General features: G+C 57.1%; 1 protein-coding gene across 1 annotated transcript; it reads left to right on the top strand.

Annotated features, from left to right (window-relative positions):
• Positions 1 to 6,121: 6,121 nt before the first annotated feature.
• On the top strand, positions 6,122 to 23,354 carry NPC1L1 (NPC1 like intracellular cholesterol transporter 1). The gene is made up of 19 exons (XM_038754041.1): positions 6,122 to 6,183; positions 6,991 to 8,489; positions 10,894 to 10,994; positions 11,212 to 11,384; positions 11,591 to 11,719; positions 11,892 to 12,074; positions 12,191 to 12,305; positions 13,046 to 13,173; positions 13,269 to 13,406; positions 15,151 to 15,240; positions 16,283 to 16,473; positions 16,573 to 16,700; positions 17,095 to 17,224; positions 18,368 to 18,423; positions 18,569 to 18,719; positions 19,671 to 19,902; positions 20,024 to 20,137; positions 20,622 to 20,784; positions 22,516 to 23,354. Exons 1-19 carry the CDS (start codon positions 6,130 to 6,132, stop codon positions 22,833 to 22,835), a joined length of 4,095 nt encoding a protein of 1,364 aa, XP_038609969.1. The 5' UTR covers positions 6,122 to 6,129; the 3' UTR covers positions 22,836 to 23,354.

The following is a 23,354-nucleotide window of genomic DNA, read 5'->3' as shown; positions in this document are numbered from 1 at the left end:
TCTTCTGAATTTACGCCAGTGCCTAGTACGGGGATTGGCAACATAGTAAGTGCTTAAATAATACTATCATGCGATATTCAGAGCAGTCCCCTTCCCACTACCTTGAATATTCAGAAACCTACTTTAAATGGGTAGTCCCCATAATTTGTTTTGGTAGGAAACTACACTTTAAAAACTACTGCCCTACAGTCCACTGAAAATACTTGCCCGGTGGAGTAACTGGAAACTAAAACTAAATTTGTTCAGTTTTCACCCTAAGTATTTGTCGCTTTAGTACAGATCAGTTCAAGTTAAATATTAAGTTTCCACTGGAAAAAAACAGTCCTCTATGAAACAATCTATGCTTTTAAGGGATTTTTTTTTTTTTGGTTAGATAAGTGCTCACAAGGGCTTCATAGAATGCACTGTATTCAGAAGGTGCTCAAAAAAACCCCATTACCACTGCCAAGGAGAATTTTCTAATTCTAGAAGAAAGCAAGAACCAGAGAGTTGGAGACAATCAAGCTTAAAATTACAGAGACAGAGAGAGACAGACAGAGAGAGAGAGAGTAGTGTACATATGTAAATTAAACTGATCTCCAAAGTGAATTTCAACTGATACTTTGGTAAATAGAGAAATCATTTTTCGTAGGGTTTATTTCATCAGAGCTTAGAACCCAAACTATGGTACAAGTGCGACTTCATCAGTGACCACCCAGACTTCTTATTTCTGTAATAATAAGTTGGAGGTTCCCCTGCAGGTGTTCGAAGTGGCTGGCGACCACAGCTCCGCCTTTGAGTGATCACAATATGGAGTGGATCATCGGTTAGTGGCCTTAGTACGTGGCTTAGTGGAAAGAGCACGGGCTTTGGAGTCAGAGGTCATGGGTTCGAATCCCAGCTCTGCCAATTGTCAGCTGGGTGACTTTGGGAAAGTCACTTAACTTCTCTGGGCCTCAGTGACCTCAGCTGTCAAATGGGGATTAAGACTGTGAGCCCCCCGTGGGACAACCTGATCACCTTGTAACATCCCCCGCGCTTAGATCAGTGCTTTGCACTTAGTAAGCGCTTAATAAATGCCATTATTATTATTAGTACAGTGCTCTGCACACAGTAAGCGCTCAATAAATATGATTGATTGATTCTCTGTTCAGTTCTGCCCTCCTTTCTGCGCCACTGTCCGACATGGCTATCCACTGTCCCTTCTGAAACTGAAGACACACACACACACACACACACACACACGCACGCACGCACGCACGCCTATACTCCCCCAAAAATATTGTTCAAATGAAAGAATTTGGGGGGTGGGGGTGAATGTGAAGTTCTTACCATGTGCCAAACACTGTGCCAGGCGCTTGGGCAGGTAGAATGCAATCAGGTTGGGCTTGGTCCCTGTCTTCCTGGTCCCCCCAGAGGGGCGGATCATGTTCTGAGGGGGAGAGAGAATAGGGATTGAATCCTCATTTTACAGAGGAAGAAACTGAGGCACAGAGCAACGCAAAAACTTGCCCAAGGTCACATAGCAGAACAAACTGTTGTGTTGTACTTTCTCAAGAGCTCAGTAGAGAAGCAGCGTGACTTCGTGGATACAGCACGGACCTGGGAATCAGAAGGACTTGGGTTCTAATCCTGACTCTACCGCTTGTCTACTGGGTGACCTTGGGCAAGTCACTTCACTTCTCTGGGACTCATTTACCTCATCTGTAAAATGGAGATCATCATCATCAATCGTATTTATTGAGCGCTTACTGTGTGCAGAGCACTGTACTAAGCGCTTGGGAAGTACAAATTGGCAACATATAGAGACAGTCCCTACCCAACAGTCGGCTCACAGTCTAAAGAGTGAAGAGTGAAGAGTGTGAGCTCCATATGGGACAGGGACTGTGTCCAACCCAATTTGCTTGTATCCACCCCAGTGCTTGGTACAGTTTCTGGCACAATGCAAACGCTTAACAAATGCCACCATCATCATTAGTACCATGCTCTGCACAAAGTAAATGTTCACTAAATACTATGGGTTGAGCGGTGCAGAGGTGAGGCAAATGGGAGGGGGGAGACTGAGCTGGCGGGAGAGGAGGCAGAAGAGTCGTCTTCACTCCGGCTCAAATCTGAGGAAACCCAGAGCTCCAGACGGCCAGCAGCAGCCCTGCGGACGAGTCCGTCTCCCCACCAGCCATCGGTCCACCAGCTTTATGGCGATGTTCCTTGCACCCCTGCCTTGCTGGGCCAGTCGAGTGGGGGCCAGAAACAGGGACCACGGGACAGACGTTAAGAGAGCGGACACACAGTGAAGGCAGAGGCTGATGTCCCGTCGTTATCGCTATCACCTCCGCTTGTACCATACTGGTCCCAGAAGCAGCGTGGCTCAGTAGAAGGAGCACGGGCTTTGGAGTCAGGGGTCATGGGTTCAAATCCCGGCTCTGCCAATTGCCAACTGTGTGTCTTTGGGTAAGTCACTTAACTTCTCCGTGCCTCGGTTCCCTCATCTGTAAAATCCCCCTTCTAGACTGTGAGCCCGCTGTTGGGTAGGGACCGTCTCTATATGTTGCCAACTTGTACTTCCCAAGTGCTTAGTACAGTGCTCTGCACACAGTAAGTGCTCAATAAATATGATTGAATGAATGAATGAATAAAATGGGGATTAAGACTGTGAGCCCCATGTGGGACGACCTGATCACCATGAAACCTCCCCAGTGCTTAGAACAGCGCTTTGCACATAGTAAGCACTTAATAAATGCTATCATCATTATTATGTGTGGGGCGCTGTGCTGGGTACCTCTCCTGGGCAGAGCACTGGACTGGGTGTCTACTGCAGACAGAGCGCTCAACTGGTTGCCTACTGTAGGCAGAACATTGGACTAGGTGTCTACTGCAGGCAGAACGCAGGCCCTGTTTCTCCGCTCCTCACGAAACTCTGGTGGTTGCCCATCTACCTCGGCATCAAACAAAACCCCCCCACCATCGGCTTTAAAAGCACTCAATCACCTTGCCCCCTCCTACTTCACCTCGCTACTCTCCTACTACAACCCACCCCGCAGTCTTTACTCCTCTACTGTTAGCCTTCTCAATGTGCCTCGATCTCATCTATCTCGCTGCAGACCTCTCCCCCAGGTCCTGTCTCTGGCCTGGAACACGCTCTCTCTTCAAATAATAATAATAGTGGCATTTATTAAGCGCTTACTATGTGCAAAGCACTCAAATCTGAGGAGATTTGATTTGAGGAGACTCTCCCCACCCTTCAAAGCCTGACCGAAGGCACATTTCCCCCAAGAAGCCTTCCCTGCCTAAGCCCCCTTTTCCTCTTCTCCCACTCCCTTCTGCGTCAACCCGACTTGCTCCCTTTGTTTTTCCTCCCTCTCAGCCCCACAGCCCTTATGTCCACGTCTGTTATTTATTTATATTTATGTCTGCCACCCCTCCCCGCCCCGCCCCATCTAGACTCTAAGCCCTGTGGGCAGGGAATGTGTCTGTTTATTGTTATGTATTCTCCCAAGTAAAGCGCTCAATAAATAAGATTGAATAAATGAATGACTGAATGACTGAATGACTACTGTGAACAGAGCACTGTGCTAGGCGCCTACTGTGGCCTGTGAGAAGCAGTGTGACCTAATGCGAAGGTCACTGGACTGGGAGTCAGGAGCTCTGAGTTCTGATCCTGGCTCTGCCACATAATAACGATGACGATAAGAGTAGTATTTGTTAAGCCCTGACTATGTGTGTCAAGCACTGGGGTAGATACACGATAATCAGGTCAGGCATGGGGCTCACAGTCCAAGTAGGAAGGAGAAGAGGTATTGAATCCCCATTTTTCAGATGAGGGAACTGAGGCTTAGAGAAGTGAAGTGCCTTACCTGAAGTCACACAGCAGGAAAGTGGCAGAGCTGTGATTAGAACCCACAACCTTTGACTTGGAGGCTCACGCTCTTTCCACTAGGCCACGCTGCCTGCCTGCTACGTGGCCTTGGGCAAGTCACTTAACTTTTCTGTGCCTCCGTCTCGTCGTCTGTAAAAATGGGGATTCAGTACCTGTTTTCCCTCCTCCTTAGACCGTGAGCCCCATGGAGCCCAGAGACTGCGTCTGATCTGGTTATCTTGTATCTGCCCCAATGTTTAGCACAGTGCTTGGCACATAGTGAGCGCTTAATAACCATCATCATCACTGTGTGCAGAGCGCTGGGCCAGGAGCCTACTCTGGGCAGAGCGCTGGGCTAGTTTTTGGGAACATTGGCAGGAGTGAAAGGCCCTCGGCCGGCAGGTGAACCAGCGGGCAGGGCAGCCTGGCCCTGGGCAAAGGGACCCAGGACAGTGGGAGAACAACCAAGCCGGGACCCAGAGATTTGGTGCGACAGTGGCGGCAGCAGCCCTCGGTGACTCTGCCCAGCTTTGTCCCGCCCTGTCCTGCCCTGCCCAGCCCTGCCCAGTGGGGTTGAATCAGAGGTAGCTCATGGCGGGAGCTGGCCGGGACCAGGGCTTCTCTGTGCGTGTGAATTTCCTCGACGCCCACGGGTACCCATTATCGGCCAGCCTATCTGAGAGCCAAGGTCAGGGCCCCGCTGAGCTGATAGGGAGAGCCCATCCCGCCCTGAGAGCAGGAGCTGAGAGAGGAGGGCACTTGGCAAGTGGAGGCGACTCGGAGCAGGGCAGGAACAGGAGGCAGGGCAGGAGCAGGGCAGGAGCGTTGGTTTCTTCTATTCCTCTGAGACACCCTCTGTTAGCATATTACTATTGTAGATGGACATGAATTTATATTTCTGGGAGAGTTCATATATATATCACCTCCTCCAGGAGGCCTTCCCAGACTGAGCCCCTTCCTTCCTCTCCCCCTCGTCCCCCTCTCCATCCCCCCATCTTACCTCCTTCCCTTCCCCACAACACCTGTATATATGTATATATGTTTGTACATATTTATTACTCTATTTATTTATTTATTTATTTTACTTGTACATATCTATTCTATTTATTTTATTTTGTTAGTATGTTTGGTTTTGTTCTCTGTCTCCCCCTTTTAGACTGTGAGCCCACTGTTGGGTAGGGACTGTCTCTATATATTGCCAATTTGTACTTCCCAAGCACTTAGTACAGTGCTCTGCACATAGTAAGCGCTCAATAAATACGATTGATGATGATGATGATGAGCAAGCCTCCAGTGGGGGCCGGGCAGGAACCAGCTTCCGCTTGGAGGAAGGATAGGGCGTTCATTTATTCAATCGTATTTATTAAGCGCTTACTGTGTGCAGAGCACTGTACTAAGCCTTTGGAAAGTACAATACCGCAATAAAGAGAGAAGAGAGACAATCCCTGCCCACCATGGGCTCACAGTCTAGAGGGCAGAGGGAGAACTTCTGGTGGGGGTCAGGGCAGGACAGGAGTGAGACTCGGGGCGGGGCAGGTGGGACGGGGACAAGGCAGGGGCAGAGGACAAACGGAGCCCCTCGCCCTCTGCCTTCACCCCCTCTCTCAGCACCAGCCCGACCGGATCATCAGCCTGAACACATTTCAGCCCTGGGCCCTGCCTCAGACAGATAGCAAGGCCGTTATCAGCCGCAATACCGGGGGCGGGTTTTGCGTGTGCATGTGTGTGTGCGTGTGCGTGCGAAAGAGCTCCAGGAGCCTACAAGACAGCTCACCTGATCTCAGGACGCCGGGGCTTGTGGGTAAAGCCAAATGGGGAAACTAAGGCCCGGAAACATGGGACTGGAGCAGGTTGGACCCCAACACCTCCCCCCTCCAACACACACACACACGTGCGCACGCGCGGGCATACACACATCTGACACATCAGCTCTGGTCTCCCAGTCCCAGTGCTGTTGGGCCTGGGGTGGTCTCCAGAGCAGTCAAAGTCAACAGTCCCTCTGCCTCCTGCCGGGGCTTGGGGCTTCATCCTGGGGGCCTCCCCCAAGGTCCCCCACCCCAGGGCCAGGGAGCAGCTCTGGGGAGCGGGCACCCGCAGGGGCGGGATGTCCCGGTGACTCTGCTGTTAATGATCCACCAGTACCTCTTCTCATTGGCCCCGGACTGGATCAGGCCAGGGACCGGGGCTCGGTTTGTCCCTCCCCTGCTATGACATAGGGTCCGCTCCCCTTGCCCACATACCACTTACCTCGCCCCGGCTTTTTGCGCCTAGAGATGCCCCGGGGAGCTGCAGGCATGGTGGGGGCTGGCCTGGGGGCTCTGCTGCTCCTGGCCTCCCTCTTCCACGGGGTGAGCTTTTCCTCCCCCACCCCACCATCCACCTGCTGTGGCTCCGAGTTAGGGTTCCTCCAGGGGAAGGGCTGGAGGTCAGGGGGTGGGGCACCAGGGTCTCTGGGGGATGACATGGGGAGAGGCGACTGAGGACTGGACAGTGGGTTGTGTGGAACCTTGGGATTCTGAGTCCCAGGAGCTGGAGGAGGGGGGAATCTCATATTTGGGGGCTCTAGACGGTGGGGTTCCAAACGTTGGAGGGATGTCAGGTATTGGGAGTTCCGGGTGTTGGAGGGTGTCTAGGTGGTGGATGGGGCTCCGGGTGTTGGGGTTTCAGGTTTTGGAGGGATTCCAGACATTGGAGGGGTTCCGGGTGAAGGAGGGACTCCAGATATTGGGGGTTCGAAGTGTTGGAGCTCCAGGTGATGGAGAGGTTCCAGGTGTTGGAGGGGTCTCAGGTGTTGGAAGGGCTCCAAGTTTTGGAGAAGTCCACAAGGCTGGACCTCCGGGTGATGTAGAGGTTCCAGGTGCTGGAGGGTTTCCAAGTGTTGAGGGAATGAGAGAGGGTTGGTCCGGGTGTTGGAGGACTTTCTGTCCAGCCTTTCAGGCCGGGGGAGGGAGGGCGGTCCGGAGGGTGATGGGCAGTCCGTGGAGGTCGGACCTCTGCCGAAAGAGACAGGAAGGGCGGGGGAGTTTCAGCTCCTGTCCCGGTCCCCACGGGGGCCCATACGTTGGTCGCGTCCCTCCCTCCGTCCCTCCCTCCCTCTCTCCGTGCTTTCCCGGCCTCAGGACCCCACACTTCTGACGGCGTCTCCCCATCTGCAGGCCCAGGCCACCTTCACCCCGATCCACCGGGCCGGCTTCTGCTCCGTCTACGAGGAATGCGGGCGCAACCCCGAGATCAGCGGCAGCCTGATCCCACCTATCGTCCCTTGCCTGGACAACAGCCCGGCCCGCGCCCTGGACGGCGAACACCTGCAGCTGCTGCAGGAGGTCTGCCCGCACCTGGACCGCGGGCCCAGGGCCACCTTCGCTTGCTGCTCGCTCAAGCAGCTCCGCTCGCTCAAGGCGAGCGTGGCCCTGTCCAAGGTGATCCTGACCCGCTGCCCAGCCTGCGCCGAGAACTTCGCCAGCCTGCACTGCCAGAACATATGCAGCCCGGACCAGAGCCTGTTCATCAATGTGACCCGGGTGCACACGGACGGCTCTTCCGTGCTGGCCTACCAGAGCTTCTGCACCCGCCGCTACGCCGAGGAGGCCTACTCCTCGTGCAGCGACGTCCGCATCCCGGCCACCGGCGGCCTGGCCGTGGGCGCCATGTGCGGCGTCTACGGCGCTGAGCTCTGCAACGCCCAGCGCTGGCTCAACTTTCAGGGCAACCCCAGCAATGGGCTGGCCCCTCTGCAGGTCGACTTCCACCTGCTGGACCCCGGTCAGGAGCCCGGGGCAGGGTTGCAGCCACTGGACGTCGACCTCTGGCAGTGCCACCTCTCGTACGGCGACACCATGGAGGCCTGCTCGTGCCAGGACTGCGCCGCCGCCTGTCCGGTCCTCCCCAACCCGGCCCCCCTGAACCCTGGCATCAGCCGGGTTACCCTCGGCATCGTGCTGGCCCTGGTCCTGCTGCTGGTGGCCGTGCTGATCTGCGGCGCGGCCACCGCCGCCTTCTGCTACCGCCGAACTGAGGCCAAGCCGGTCAGCCAGGCCGGCGTCTCCTGCTCGGACCGGCTAAGCCTGTCCACCCACGCCACCCTGGGCCGCCTCTTCCAGCGCTGGGGCACCTGGGCCGCCACCTGGCCTCTGACCGTGCTGGGGCTGGCGGCAGTGGCTGTGGTGGCCCTGGCCGGGGGCCTGGCCCGCCTGGAGTTGACCACGGACCCAGTGGAGCTGTGGTCGGCCCCGGACAGCCAGGCCCGCCAGGAGAAGGCCTTCCACGACCTGCACTTCGGGCCCTTCTTCCGCACCAACCAGGTCATCCTGACGGCTCCGGGCCGGGCCAGCTACCACTACGACTCCCTGCTTCTGGGCCCCAAGAACTTCAGCGGCCTGCTGGCCTCGGACGTGCTGCTTCAACTGCTTGATCTCCAGGAGCGGCTGCGGGACCTGCAGGTCTGGTCCGAGCCGGACGGGAGGAACATCTCCCTCCGGGACTTCTGCTACGCCCCGCTGAACCCGCGCAATGCCAGCCTCACTGACTGTGCCATCAACAGCCTCCTACAGTACTTCCAAAGCAACCGCACGAGCTTCCTGCTCACAGCCAACCAAACGCTGTCGGGCCAGACAGGCCAGGTGGACTGGCGGGACCACTTCCTCTACTGCGCCAAGTGAGGGCCCCGGGGCCGTGACTGGACCGGACGGGGGCCGGTGGGGGCCCCCCTGGCAGGGCGCAGAGGGACAGCCGAGGGGAGGGAGCGGGGGACTGTTCTGGGACCGGGGTGGGGGGGAAGGACCAGGGAGGAGTTGGGGGCATGTGCCGGGACAGGATGAGGGCAAAGGCAACTGCCTTCTACCTCCAGGGCTACTGGTCACTGTGGGTGAGTGTTCCCCATGCCTCCCCTCAGAGACCCCCCCTCTACAGTCCCAGCTACCGGCCCCTAGAACTCCTGTAGCCCCTGCCCCCAGGACCATGGTCCAACTTCAGAAGGGGCTCCTGGGAGACGGGCAGCTGGCAATCAATCAACCAACCAAGCAAAGGTTTTTTTATCGAGTGCTTGCTAGGTGCAGAGCACTGTACTGGGCGTTTGGGAGAGCCCACTACTGTAGTTAGTGGACGTGATCCCTATCCACAAGGAGCTTGGGAGAGGGTATTCCAGGCCAGAGGCAGGACAAGGGCGAGGGGTCGGGGGCGTGATAGATGAGATCAAGGTGCAGTGAGTAGGTTGGAAATGGAGGAGAGAAGTGTGTGGGCTGGGCTGTAGGAGGAGATCGTTGAGATGAGGTAGGAAGTGGGGAGCTGATTAGCAGTGTTTGTCACGCAGTTCGATGTCTGCCTGGGCTTCCGGGAGAGGCAGGCAGGCAGACAGCCGGCCGGCCACCAACAGTGCTCGCTCATCGGCTCGGCTTCCGGCCAGGCTCTTGGGAGAACCGGGCAGGTGGGCAGTCCCCGGCTCCAGTCCTGGCGGGAGAGCTTCCCTCCATTTCGGTTTCAGTTGCAGCTGTCGCTGCCACGGCTTCTGGCTGGTCCCCTGGAGCCCTCGACCCGCCAGGGAACCCGGCACACAGCTATGTCGCAGGGACAGAGCCGGCACTGCCCCTGCGGCGCATTTGGGGTCGGGGAGATGGTGCCCCCAGTTGAAGCCCTTGGGTCCAATGCCATGCTATCCCCTGGATCCTGCTCCACGACCGGCTTTGGGCGGGTCAGGCGATAGAGTCGACACTCTAGGGCTAGAGGATGAGGGGCTGGGAGTTCTGAGGGGAGGGGAGGATGCCTGAGAGGGGCTGGGGGGAATGAAGGGAGGTGAGGGGGGCTGGGGAGAAGCTGAGGCAACTGAGAGGGGTTGGGGGGCTGAGAAGGGCTGAAGGGGGTAAAGGGGTTGGGGAGAAGCTGAGGGGACTGGAAGGGGCGGGCTGCTGAGGCGACTGAGAGGGCTGGGGGGTGAGGGGAAGGCTGAGAGGGGCTGGGTGAAGCTGAGAGGACAGAGGAGGGCCGGATGGGCTTAAGGGAGGTTAGGGAGCTGGGTGGTGGTGGGGTAGCTAAGGGGATTGAGAGGAGCTGGGGGCACTGAGGGGATGGCTGGGAGGCTGGTGGGGCTGAAGGGAGGTGGGGGCTTGAGTGAAGCTGAAGAGGACTGAGAGGTGCTGGGGGGCTGAGGGGAGGAGAAGGGCTGGGGGGACGCTAAGGGGCACTGAGGGGCACTGAGAGGGGCTGGGGGAGCTGAGGGGATGGCCGTGGGGCTGAAGGGAGGTGAGCGGGATGGGGAAAGCTGAAAGGGGCTGGGGAATGGAGAGGCTGGGTGGATGAGGAGGACTGGGGGGACTGAGGGGAATCTGATGGGGGCTGGGGGGACTAGGAAGGCCTGTGGGGGGCTTGTACAGGCTAGGGCAGGCTGAGAGGAAATTGAAGGGGGACTCAAGATGGTTGGGGTGACTGAGAGGATGCTATGGGGCTGAGGGGAGCAGAAAGAGGCCAAGGATGCCTGTGTGGGACTGAGAGGAACTGGGAAACTGAGAAGGACTGGAGGTGCTGAGGAGCCTACGGGAAGTGGGGAGGACGAGAAAAGCTGGGGGTGGGGAGGTCTGAGGAGGACTGAGGGCACTGAGGCTAGAGGAAGCTGAGTAGGACTAGAAGGCCTCTGGAGGTGGGCTGAGGGAGACTAGGGAGATTGAGGAGGATAGGGAAAGCTGAGGAGGTTGAGAAGGGCTGGTAGGGGACAGAGGGGGGCTGGGTGGGGCTGAGAGGCCTGAGAGGAGCAGGCCCCCAGAATTTCTACTTGTTTCCCCCAAGCACATTTGATCATTACCTCTCAATCGATCAGTGGTATTTATTGAGCATTTACTAAGCACTGTACTAAGCACTAAGAAAGTAGAACAACAGAGTTGGTGATGTGATCTCTGCCCACAAGGAGCTTAAAGTCTACCCCTCTTTCCCGACTCCCGAGTTCCCCGGGTCTGAGAGAAGGTGGAGGGTCGAGAGTTCCCAGAGTGAGGACCAGTTGGCCTCTGACCTCTCTGAGGAGTCCCACTGCCCTTCAGCCCCGCTGACGCCCCTCTCCCCTCCACCCTGTCCAGCTCTCCTCTGTCATTCAAAGATGGTACGGCCCTGGAGCTGAGCTGTATGGCTGACTATGGGGCGCCCGTCTTCCCCTTCCTGGCCGTGGGTGGATACAAAGGTGAGAGTGGACATGATGGCCTTGGCTGGCCTCGGGGAGGGAGGGGAGGTCAGGTGAGGTCTCAGGGGCCAAGGGCCAGCACCGGCCTCCCCGTCACCCAACACGCCTCCTGCCCCTGGCCCCTGCTCTGTCTGGAGCTCCCGGGCTGGGGCTGGGTGGAGGGCCACGGGGATGGCTAACCCGGCTCAGGTGTACCTGACGGATGCCCCCACAACAGGCCGCGACTTCTCTGAGGCCGAGGCCCTGATCCTCACCTTCTCCCTGAACAACTACCCGGCCGAAGACCCCCGTCTGGCTCATGTCCGGCTCTGGGAGAGCCGCTTCCTCGAGGTGCTGCGGGACTTCCGCCAGAGCACCCGGGGCCAGCTCAGTGTCACCTTCATGGCCGAGGTGAGGCGGGGCGGCAGGGGGGCAAGAGGGGTGGGGAGCGGCGGGAAATGGGCAGGTAGCTGGAGGTTGTTCACCTCTCAGCCAGGGGCCTGACTTCCTGGATATGCCTGCCCTGTCTCCCTGCCCCTGCTCAGCATGTGCTGATGCTTCCTCTCCCCACGCCCGGCACGTGCTCACACTCTCCCACCCCCACCATCTGCTCCCAGCGCTCCCTGGAAGACGAGATCAACCGTACCACGGCCGAGGACCTGCCCATCTTTGCCATCAGCTATGCTGTCATCTTCCTCTACATCACTCTGGCGCTGGGGGAGTACAGCAGCTGGCGCCGTTTGCTGGTAGGGCGAGCCCCCGGGGGCTCCCCAGGGGTTCAGGGCCGAGGCTGGAGGGAGACTTTCCTCGGGGGCTTGGGGCAGGGGCTGGCAGGGGCACTGGGAGTTCCCCAGGGGCTCAGGGCTGGGACCGGCGGGAGGTGGCTTCCCAGAGGCTCAGGGTGGTGCCCTGTCACAGGTGGACTCCAAAGCGATGCTGGGGCTGGGCGGTGTGCTGGTGGTGCTGGGGGCCGTGCTGGCCTCCATGGGCTTCTACTCCTACCTGGGCATCCCCTCGTCCCTCGTCATCATCCAAGTCGTCCCCTTCCTGGTGCTGGCGGTGGGAGCTGACAACATCTTCATTTTGGTCCTCGAGTTCCAGGTGAGGGCCTGGAGCGGGCTGGAGGGATGGGAGGCGGGCAGAGGAGGCTGGTGGAGCGGGCTGGGGAGGCCGGGGGAAGGGAGGCCGGACTGACGCATTCCCCGGTCGCACTGCAGAGGATCCCACGCCGCCCCAGTGAGCGGAGAGAGGAGCACATTGGGCGGGTCCTAGGGAGCGTCGCTCCTAGCATGCTCCTCTGCAGCCTCTCCGAGATCATCTGCTTCTTCCTGGGTGAGCATCCTCTCCTCTGTCACTCCCTCCACCCACCCCATCTCCTGGGCAGTACTCAAGTGCTTAGTACAGGGCTCCGCATACAGTAAGCACTCAATAAATACAATTGAATGAATGAAAGAGCACCCAGATTCTCCGCAGCCATGGGTTCAGGGAGGCAGGTCAAAGGGGCAGAGAGAGTTCAGGCAGGAGACTCAGGGGCCAGGAAGATGCAAGCATCTGATGGAGGAGGGAGCAGGATCCCTCCCTCCCTCTCTCCTTCCTCTTTCCCTCCTTGCGGGCAGGAAATATGTCTGCTATGTTGTTAGATTGTACTCTCCCAAGCGCTTAGTACAGTGCTCTGCACATAGTAAGTACTTAATAAATACCACTGACTGACTGACTGACTTCCCTCTCTGTCCTTCCTCCCTTCCCTTGCTCTGGGGGGTGCCACTGGGGATTCTGGCAGGGGAGAGTGTGTTGATGTAGGAAGACAACCTGGATTAGTGAAAAGAGCCCGTGACTGGCTCAACAGACTTGAGTTCTGCTGTGTCTCCTCGGGCGAGTCACCTAAACTCTCTAGGCCTCAGTTCTTCATCTGTAAAATGGGGAGAGGATATATGGTCTCCAAACCTCAAACTGACACCAACCTTTAGGACTCAGCTCAGAAGCACAGGGGCCGGGGGCAGGGAGGAGAAAAGAGGAGGTGGTCCGCTCTGTCCCCACCACCCCCTTAACAGTGGCCTCCCCGTCCACCCCAGGCGCGCTGACCCGCATGCCGGCCGTACGAACCTTCGCCCTGACGGCTGGCCTGGCCGTGATCTTTGACTTCCTGCTGCAGATGACCGCCTTCGTGGCTCTGCTATCTCTTGACGCCAGGCGGCAGGAGGTAGGGGGTCCCTGGGGTTGGGGCCTCTGGGGACTCTGGAGAACCCCCAGCACACACACAAGCTCCGGCTCCCCCTGCTCTGCTTTCGCCCCCAGGCTTCCCGCCTGGACGTATGCTGCTGTGTCCAGATGGCAGATGCTCCAGCCCGGCTGAGGGGCGAAGGGCTCCTGCTCCGCTTCTTTCGCCGGTTCTATGTCCCATTCCTGCTGCACCGTGTCACCCGGGTGGTCGTGGTGAGTCTGAGCCAGGAGGCAGTTCGGCCCACTCCCTGGCTCCATCCCCAGGCTGGTACCCGGACCTGAGTTGTTTTTTTTAATAGTATTTGTTAAGCACTTACTATGTTCCAGGAACCATCCTAAGTGCTGGGGCAGATACCAGCTAATCAAGTTGGACATAGTCCCTGTCCCACATGGGGCTCACAGTCTTCACACCCATTTTACAGATGAGGGAACTGAGGTATAGAGAAGAGAAATGACTTGTCCAAGGTCACACGGCAGACAAGTGGCGGAGCCAGGATTAGAACCCCAGTCCTTCTGTCTCCCAGGCCTGGGGTCTATCCACTGGGGCATGCTGCTTTTCATTAGGCCACTCTTCTTCTCAGGGTTGGTAGGGGTCCTTGGCAGTCATCCTCTCCAGTCTGATAGGAGACTGGACGTCGCGATGGCCGGCTTCTGCCTGTCCATCCCCCATCCGGTCAGCTAACTTGCCAGACGTTCCGATGACCGGCTTTTCATTTTGGGCACTGAGCCTCCCTCGGCTGCCACTCAGACGCTGCGCTGGGCTTCACTCTGATGTGAAGCAAGTTGGGGGTGGGAGTCTGGGGAGCCCCCGGAGAAATGCTCTGGGTGTGTGTAAAATCGGCGACGTCCTGCCAAACTTTGGCACCTATGACATCATCATGTCACGCCGCGCCCGCTCGGCGTGATGAATGTGATGTCATGGGCATCTGCCCATGGGCTGCCCTTTCCTCTCCATCCAAACTGCTACCCTGCTCGTTCAATCTCTCATTCTATCCCGACTGGATTACTGCATCAGCCTCCTCCCATCCTCCTGTCTCTCCCCACTTCAATCTATACTTCATGCTGCTGCCCGGATCATCTTTGTGCAGAAGCGCTCTGGGCATGTTACTCCCCTCCTCAAAAATCTCCAGTGGCTACCAATCAACCTACGCATCAGGCAAAAACTCCTCACTCTCGGCTTCAAGGCTCTCCATCACTTCGCCCCCTCCTACCTCACCTCCCTTCTCTCCTTCTCCAGCCCAGCCCGCACCCTCCGCTCCTTTGCTGCTAACCTCCTCACTGTGCCTCGTTCACGCCTGTCCCGCCTTCGACCCCCAGCCCACGTCATCCCCCTGGCCCGGAATGCCCTCCCTCCGCACATCCGTCAAGCTAGCTCTCTTCCTCCCTTCAAAGCCCTACTGAGAGCTCACCTTCTCCAGGAGGCCTTCCCAGACTGAGCCCCTTCCTTCCTCTCCCCCCCAACCCCGCCGCCTTACCTCCTTCCCCTCCCCACAGCACCTGTATCTATGTTTGTACATATTTATTACTCTATTTTACTTGTACATATTTACTATTCTATTTATTTTATTTTGTTAATATGTTTTGTTTTGTTGTCTGTCTCCCCCCTTTTAGACTGTGAGCCCGCTGTTGAGTAGGGACTGTCTCTATATGTTGCCAACTTGGACTTCCCAAGTGCTTAATACAGTGCTCTGCACACAGTAAGTGCTCAATAAATACGATTGAATGAATGAATGAATCTGCCGGTCCAGCACCTGGGAGGGCCGTGAGCGGCCACTCGGGTCGTGATCCCTGGATGGCGGAGGATGAAGCGGAGACCCTTTCCTCTCCCCCAGGAGCCGTGGGAGGGTTAAAATGCTGCTGTTGGGATGGAAGGGGAAGAGTTGCTTGGGGGAGGAGAAGAGGGGGCCCCCCCAGTCACTCCCTCCCGGCTCTCTCCCTTCCTTCCTCCCTCCCTCAGATGGTGCTCTTCGTGCTCCTGTTTGGCATGGGACTCTTCTTCATGGTCTTCATTAACGTCGGGCTGGACCAGGAGCTGGCACTGCCTCAGGTGATTCTGACTGCCCGGCCCTACTTCCCATTTCCCCTATCTTCCTGTTCTCCTTATGCCACTATCTGCCCAATCCTTGGGTTTCCTGTTCTCTTCCTCTTGCTTCCTCTTTCACTTGCTGTTCTCTTCTCCCTGCTTCTTGCCTCCCCCTCTAACTTCCTGTTCTCCTCCCCCTTCTTCCAGCCTTCCCACGCACTCAATCAATCAATCAGCGGTATTTAATAATAATGGCATTTATTAAGCGCTTACTATGCGCAAAGCACTGTTCTAAGTGCTGAGCACTTACCGTGTGCAGAGCACTGTACTAAGTGCTTGGGAGAATACAATAGGGTCAGTAGACCAGATGCCTGCCCACAAGGAACTTAGAATCTAGATGGGGAGACAGACATTAAAATAAATATGGCTATGAACAGGAGTTAAGGCCCTGCTGAGAGCTCACCTCCTCCAGGAGGCCTTCCCAGACTGAGCCCCTTCCTTCCTCTCCCCCTCGTTCCCCTCTCCATCCCCCCCATCTTACCTCCTTCCCTTCCCCACAGCACCTGTATATATGTATATATGCTTGTACATATTTATTACTCTATTTATTTATTTATTTATTTATTTTGCTTGTACATATCTATTCTATTTATTTTATTTTGTTAGTATGTTTGGTTTTGTTCTCTGTCTCCCCCTTTTAGACTGTGAGCCCACTGTTGGGTAGGGACTGTCTCTATATGTTGCCAATTTGTACTTCCCAAGCGCTTAGTACAGTGCTCTGCACATAGTAAGCGCTCAATAAATACAATTGATGATGATGATGATGAGTGCTGTGGGGGCTGAGGGTGGGCTGAATTCACTTTTCCTTCCTCCTTTCCCTCTTCCCCTCCTCCACGGGCTGCCTTCCCCTCGGCTGTTCTAAATCTGCTGTCCCGTGGTGGTCGGGGGGTCCCTAGGTGGGAGGTGATAGGGAGGCAGCGGGACGCCGGGGCCACCGAGTGGGTTCTGTGTGGGTGGGCATCGTCTCCGGTGCATCCGCCCTGAGTGCCCCCCCTCGCCCTCCCAGGACTCATACCTGCTGGACTACTTCCTCTACCTGAACCGCTACTTCGAGGTGGGGGTCCCCACCTACTTCGTCACCACGTCGGGCTTCAACTTCTCCAGCACGGAAGCCCTGGACGCCATCTGTTCCAGCGCGGGCTGTCAAAACAACTCCCTCACCCAGAAGATCCAGTACGCCACACAGTTCTCCAATCTGTGAGTGGGTCCGCCTTCACCCCCCACCCCCGGCCGTCCCCTCACTGGCTGGTGGACCCGGCCCATCCGCCCCACCTCTCCGATCCGTCCACCGCACAGGTCCTACCTGGCCATCCCGGCCTCCTCCTGGGTGGACGATTTCATCGACTGGCTCAACCCCCTCTCAGAGTGCTGCCGCATCCACTCCTTCGGCCCCAACAAGGACGAGTTCTGTCCCTCCACCATCAGTAAGTCCTGGCCACACCTGTGCGGGGGCAGGAGCCCAAGGCCCCAACTGTGGGGGACGGGACCCCCACGGCCCCGGGAGGTGTGCGCTGTGGGCCGGGCCCAGCTGGCCAGGGGTGAGGGGGGAGCCCGGGCGATGTCTCTGGGTACCTCCAGGAGGACCCCTGGACCCTTACCCACCCACAGGGGCCAACGAGCCCGCCCACTGGCACCTGGGCCGAGAGGCCTGTCCTGCTGTAACCTGCCTAGTGGGTTCGTGGGCCGGGAGGGAAGGAGAGGCCTGGCCACCTTTGGGGGCCCCAGAAGTCGGGCCCTCTCCCTGCCGGGAGCCCCCAGGGGGTGGGCCGCCCGGGGCGGAGCAGAGCCCTGGCCGATCCGGTGATGTCTCCCTCACAGACTCTCTGAGCTGCACCCTGAATAAGTGCATGAGACCCACCTCGGGAGTGCTGCGCCCCACCCCCGAACAGTTCAACAAGTACCTGCCCTGGTTTCTCAATGACTACCCCAACCTCAAGTGTCCAAAAGGGTAAGGTGAGGGCTGGGGGCCGGCAACTGGGGCAGGGGGTGGGACAGGGGGCTGGGGCTGAGGGTCGGGAGCTTGGGCAGGGGGCTGGGGGTTGGAGCAGGGCCGGGGCCTGAAGCAGAGAGCCGGGAGACAGAGGCTGGAGCCGGAAGGCGAATCAGAGGGTCGAAGATGACAATCAGCTTGAAGGCTCTCCCCTGGCAAGCCCCACCTTACCTCTCTGCTCTCTTCTCCCATTTTCCCCCAACCCTCTGTCTCCGCTCCCCGCAAGTGCTGTCCCCGATTCTCGCCTCTCCCACCTTGGTTCCTTCACTCCCGCTGTTCCCCCAGCCTGGATCTCCCTCCCTCCCTACACAGACAGACCTCAGCTCTCCCTCCCAATATTCAGAGCCCTCCTAAAATCCCACTTCCTCCACCAAGTTTCCTCCACTAATCTTCCAATATCCTGAATGACCTCACTCCGTCGGTCATCTATATCAGCTAGCTGCCACTTCGACATTTCTTTAGACCCTATACAGCACTCCACTCTGTTCAAATTCCTTTTCACCTCTAGTTCATTCATTCATTCAATTGAATTGATTGAGCACTTACTGTGTTCAGAGCACTGTACTAAGCGCTTGGGAAGTACAAGTTGGCAACATATAGAGACGGTCCCTACCCAACAACAGGCTCATTCACTCATTCATTCAGTCATATTTATTGAGCACTTACTGTGTGCAGAGCACTGTACTAAGCGCTTGAGAAGTACAAGTTGGCAACATATAGAGATGGTCCCTACACAACAGTGCTCTCCCAGTCTAGAAGGGGGAGAAAATAGCTGGGAATCAAACCTGGGCCTCCCGTATGGCAGGCGAGAATTCTACCACTGAACCACCAATACTTCTCTAGTTGCAAATACTTTTATGTCCGTCTCCATAGTCTAGTGAGTGGAAGCTCTTTGTGGGCAGGGAACGCATCGCTTCTTCATCCTGGACTTTGCAATTACCCAGTACGGGGCACCACCCCAAGTGGGCATTGGGTAAATGCCACTGCTGCTACGCCACTGCTCCTACTTCTACTCCTAGCACAGGATGGGCAGGAGGGTGTTGTTTCGGGACAGGGAAGGTGGGAGGAGGTTTCCGCCCTCACCCCGACTTCCCTTTCCAGAGGCCTGGGGGCATACGACAGCTCTGTGAAGATTGGCCCTGAGGGAGAGATCCTAGGTAGGTGGTGAAAGGGTCGAGAGATTTGGAAATCCTTCACTGGCGGGGCCGACGGGGCTGCCTGGCATCGGGCTTCTCCTCGGCCAGGCCCCTGCGGCGGCGTGCTCGGGAGTGAGCCGACATTCATCCCGTGTCCCGCCCCCAGCCTCCAGGTTCATGGCGTACCACACCCCACTGAAGAACTCGCAGGAGTACACGGGGGCCCTGCGGGCGGCCCGCGAGCTGGCGGCCAGCATCACCGCCACTCTGCGCCAGGTGCCCGGCACCGACCCCAACTTCAAAGTGTTCCCCTACACGTAAGGCTTGGAGGGCTTAGGGTAAGGCTTAGAGGAAGCAGTGTGGCCTACTGGTTCGGGCAGGGGCCTGGGCGCCAGAAGGACATGGGTCCCAATCCCGGCTCCGCCAAGTGTCTGCTTTGTGACCTTGGGCAAGTCACTTCTCTTCTCTGGGCCTGTTACCTCACCTGTAAAACGGGGACTGAAGAGTGTGAGCCCCATGTGGGACCGGGACAGTTGTCCAACCTGATTTGCAGCGTGGCTCAGTGGAAAGAGCGCGGGCTTGGGAGTCAGAGGTCATGGGTTCTAACCCCGGATTCGCCACTTGTCAGCTGTGTGACTTTGGGCAAGTCACTTAACTTCTCTGTGCCTCAGTTACCTCATCTGTAAAATGGGGATTAAGACTGTGAGCCCCATGTGGGGCAACCTGATCACCTTGTATCCCCCCAGCGCTTAGAACAGTGCTTGGCACATAGTAAGTGCTTAACAAATGCCATCATTATTATCATTATTATTTGCTTGTATCCACCCAGGCTCTTAGTACAGTGCCTGAAACACTGTAAACACTTAACAAATATCATTATTATTATTATTTGCTTGTATCCACCCCAGCTCTTAGTACAGTGCCTGAAACATTGTAAGCACTTAACAAATATCATTATTATTATTATTAACTTGTATTTACCTTAGTCCTTAGAACAGTGCTTGGCACATAGTAAGTGCTTAACAAGTATCATTATTATTATTATTATCATTACTCTTCATTCATTCATTCAATCAATCGTATTTATTGAGTGCTTACTATGTGCAAAGCACTTTACTAAGCACGTGGGAGACTACACTATAACATTCCCTGCCCACAAGGAACTAGCTTACGTTCTACTACTATTATTTGGGGTCGGGGGTGGGAAGAGGAGGGTGGTCCCCCAGGGACCTGTGCAGCGGCTTCTGACTCCCCCCATTGCCGGGCAGGATCACCTACGTGTTCTACGAGCAGTACCTGACCATCGTGGTCGAGGGGCTGTTCATGGTGGCCCTGTGCCTCACCCCCACCTTCCTGGTCTGCTGCTTCCTCCTGGGCATGGATCTACGCTCCGGCCTCCTCAACCTGGTCTCCATCGTCATGATCGTCGTGGACACCGTGGGCTTCATGACTCTCTGGGGCATCAGCTACAACGCCGTGTCCCTCATCAATCTGGTCACGGTAGGTAGTCCGTCCCCTCCCCTACCCCGCCAGGGACGGCGGTGGGGGGGGCCCATGGGCGGGGCCAGTCTGCCTGCCTGGGCCCTCCCCTGATGGTCACCTGCGATTCTGCCCACCCCAGGCCGTGGGCATCTCTGTGGAGTTCGTGTCCCACATCACCCGCTCCTTCGCCATCAGCACCAGGCCCACGCGGCTGGAGCGGGCCACCGAGGCCACCGTCATCATGGGCAGTGAGGTGCGTGCCATCCTGGGGTCTGGTGCCCTTACCACTTGCCTCCCTAGCCTCTTGGCTGTGATGTTACCTCCCCTTCCCACACTCTGCCCACTGCCAGATGGGTGTCCCATTCCCCCCATTCCCGGACCCCTGGACATGGTGCCCTATGAGTACCCTGGGTCTTAGCTCCATTTATTCCAATGTGGTCCGTAGACCCCCACCTCCACCCTCTTCATGGCACCAAAGACCCCCTCCCCAAGACACACACACACACACACACACACATGCACCCTCCCCCCTCACCCTCCCTGTCCCAGTCTAGCCCCAGAGATTCTTTCCATACCGAGAGAGCAGATCTTGTTGTTCTAAATCGGGTTCTGCCACTGCCCTTCTCATCCCCCACCTCCCCAGCCACAGCCCCTGCCTTCCCCCATCCCTCCCGGGTACACCCTACTGGGCCCCCGGCCGTGGCCACTCGGTGACCCTAACCATCGGTGATCCGCAGGTCTTCGCCGGGGTGGCCATGACTAATCTTCCAGGCATCATTGTCCTGGCCTTTGCCAATGCTCAGCTGATCCAGATCTTCTTTTTCCGCCTGAACCTCCTCATCACCATCCTGGGCACGCTTCACGGCCTGGTCTTCCTCCCCGTGGCCCTTAGCTACTTGGGTAGGCCCGGTCCCGTGGTCCGTGGAGGGCTGGTGGAGGGCCCGGCAATGGGGTACCACACCCAGGGGCAAGGGGGAGGGATGTTCAATGTCGCCTGATGGGGAAGGGGTGAAAACTGTGTGTTCACTCAGTCCATTTATTGAGCCCTTACCATGTGCAGAGCACTGTACTAAGTGCTTGGGAGAGCACAATACAACAATAAACAGATACATTCCCTGCTTACAATGAGCTTACAGTCTAAAGGGGGAGACAGACATTAATATCAATAAATAAGTTACAGATATGTACATAAGTACTGGGGAGCTGGGGGGGTGCATAGAGGGAGCAAGTCGGGGTGACGCAGAAGGGAGCGGAAGAAGTGGAAAGGAGGGCTTAGTCAGGGAAGGCTTCTTGGAGGAGACTGCCTTCAACAAGGCTTTGATGCGGGGGACAGTCATTGTCTGTCACATACGAGGAGGGACTTTTAGACTGTGAGCCCACTGTTGGGTAGGGACTGTCTCTATATGTTGCCTACTTGTACTTCCCAAGTGCTTAGTACAGTGCTCTGCACACAGTAAGCGCTCAATAAATACGATTGATGAGGAGGAGGAGGGAGGGCGTTCCAGGCCAGCAACAGGACTTGGGCAAGAGGTCAGCGGTGAGATAGACAAGATCGAGGTACAGTGAGGAGGTTAGCGTTAGAGAAGCGACGTGTGTGGGCTGGGTTGTAGTAGGAGAATAGAGAGATGAGGTGGGAGGGGGCAAGGTGATTGAGTGCTTTAAGGCCAATGGTGAGGAGTTTCTGTTTGATGTGGAGGGCAACCACTAGAGGTTCTTGAGGAGTGGGGAAACATGCACTGAAAGGTTTTGTAGAAAAATGATCTGGGCAGCAGAGTGAAATATGGACTGGAGTGGCGAGAGACAGGAGGCAGGGAGGTCAGCAAGGAGGCTGATACAATAATCAAGACGGGCTAGAAGAAGTGATTGGGTTAAAGTGGTAGCAGTTTGGGTGGAGAGGAAAAGGCAGATTTTGGCGATGTGGTGAAGGCAGAATTGACAGGACTTAGTGATAGATTGACTATGTGGGTTGAATGAGAGAGAGGATTTGAGGATAATGACAAGCGGGGGTGTTCTGTCTCCAAAATCCACCCTGAGACTCCACTCACCCCTTCTGCCTCTCTTTCTCTTTCCCCTACTGAATGGCATCAAGAGAAGCTTATTCTGGGCATCTATTGTGGTGGAGCACTATCTTGGGTGCCTTCCGTGGGTCAAGCACTGTACTGAGCCCCCGCGGTGGGCAAAACATTGTCCTGAGCACCTCCTGGGCAGAGTACCATACTGAGACACTACTGTGTGCCAGCGTGGTACTGAGCATCTACAGAGTGCCAAGTGCTGCATTGAGTATCTACTGGGTGCAGAGTGCTGTGCTGGGCACCTACTGGAGGCAGAACTTGTACTAAGTGCAGAACACTGTCCTAGATGCTCAGAGGAGTCAGAAGAAGTAAAAGGTGGGATCCCTACTTTCGAGGCACTAACAGTTTTGAGGGGAGGCAGCGAGCATGGTATCTCCATCCCCCAGTTCTCATCATCAATCGTATTTATTGAGCACTTACTATGTGCAGAGCACTGTACTAAGCGCTTGGAAGTACAAATTGGCAACATATTGGCAACATATCCTCGGGGACCCTCAGACCCTGAAGGGTAAGGACGGTCCTGTGCTCCTGCTTCCCTCTGACTCCCCACCTCCTCCAGGTCCCGGTGTCAACCAGGCCCTGCTGCAGCAGGAGAAGAAACAGGAGCAGGAGGAAGCGGGAGGAGCCACTCCCTGGCCCGGAGACCTCTGCAGCAGCTCCTTCTCCAACACCGGCTTCGAGGGCGATGTCAAGCTGGCCGGCGACCCTGCTGGCTCAGCTGGGCCCCCCGGAACAAAGCCCAGGGCAGAGCCGGTGGGGATGGAGCCCCGGACGGAGTCCACGAGGTATCGGTCAGGGACGGAGCCTTGGATGGAGCCAGCGAGGACAGAGCCCCTGGGGAAAGAATCAGAAGACAAGAAGCAGGCCACCTGCTTCTGAGCTCCAGGTTCCTGGACTGATGTGTTACGGATGGTACCTCCTCCAGCTGGGCTTCCGGGCTGCCACTTAATCCAGCTGGGCTTCCGGGCCGCCACTTCCTCCAGCTGGGCCACCAGGCTGCCACCTTTTCCAGCTGGGCCCCGGGGCCGCCACCTTCTCCAGCTGGGCCCCTGACCTGCCACCTCCTCCAGCTTGGCCCCTGACCCGCCACCTCCTCCATCTGGACTCCCAGGCTGCCACTTAATCCAGCTGGTCTCCTGGGCCGCCACCTCCTCCAGCTGGGCCACCGGGCTGCCACCTCTTCCAGCTGGGCCCCCGGGCCACCACCTCCTCCAGCTGGGCCCCTGACCCGCCACCTCCTCCAGCTGGCCCCCAAGGCCTCCCTAATTCCAGGGCCCCAGGTGGGGGCCAGCAGTTTCTTGACAGTTCCACTTCCACCCGCCTGCCTCCAGCCAGGCCCCCAGGGCCCTGGCCCTACCGCCAATGGTGAACTCTGGGGACAACTGCTTCCTGGGGGAA

Source organism: Tachyglossus aculeatus, chromosome 11, assembly GCF_015852505.1.
Source record: "Tachyglossus aculeatus isolate mTacAcu1 chromosome 11, mTacAcu1.pri, whole genome shotgun sequence".
NCBI lineage: Eukaryota > Metazoa > Chordata > Mammalia > Monotremata > Tachyglossidae > Tachyglossus > Tachyglossus aculeatus.
The sequence above is the reverse complement of the archived record's forward strand: the minus strand, read 5'-3'. Positions and strand labels throughout refer to the sequence as shown.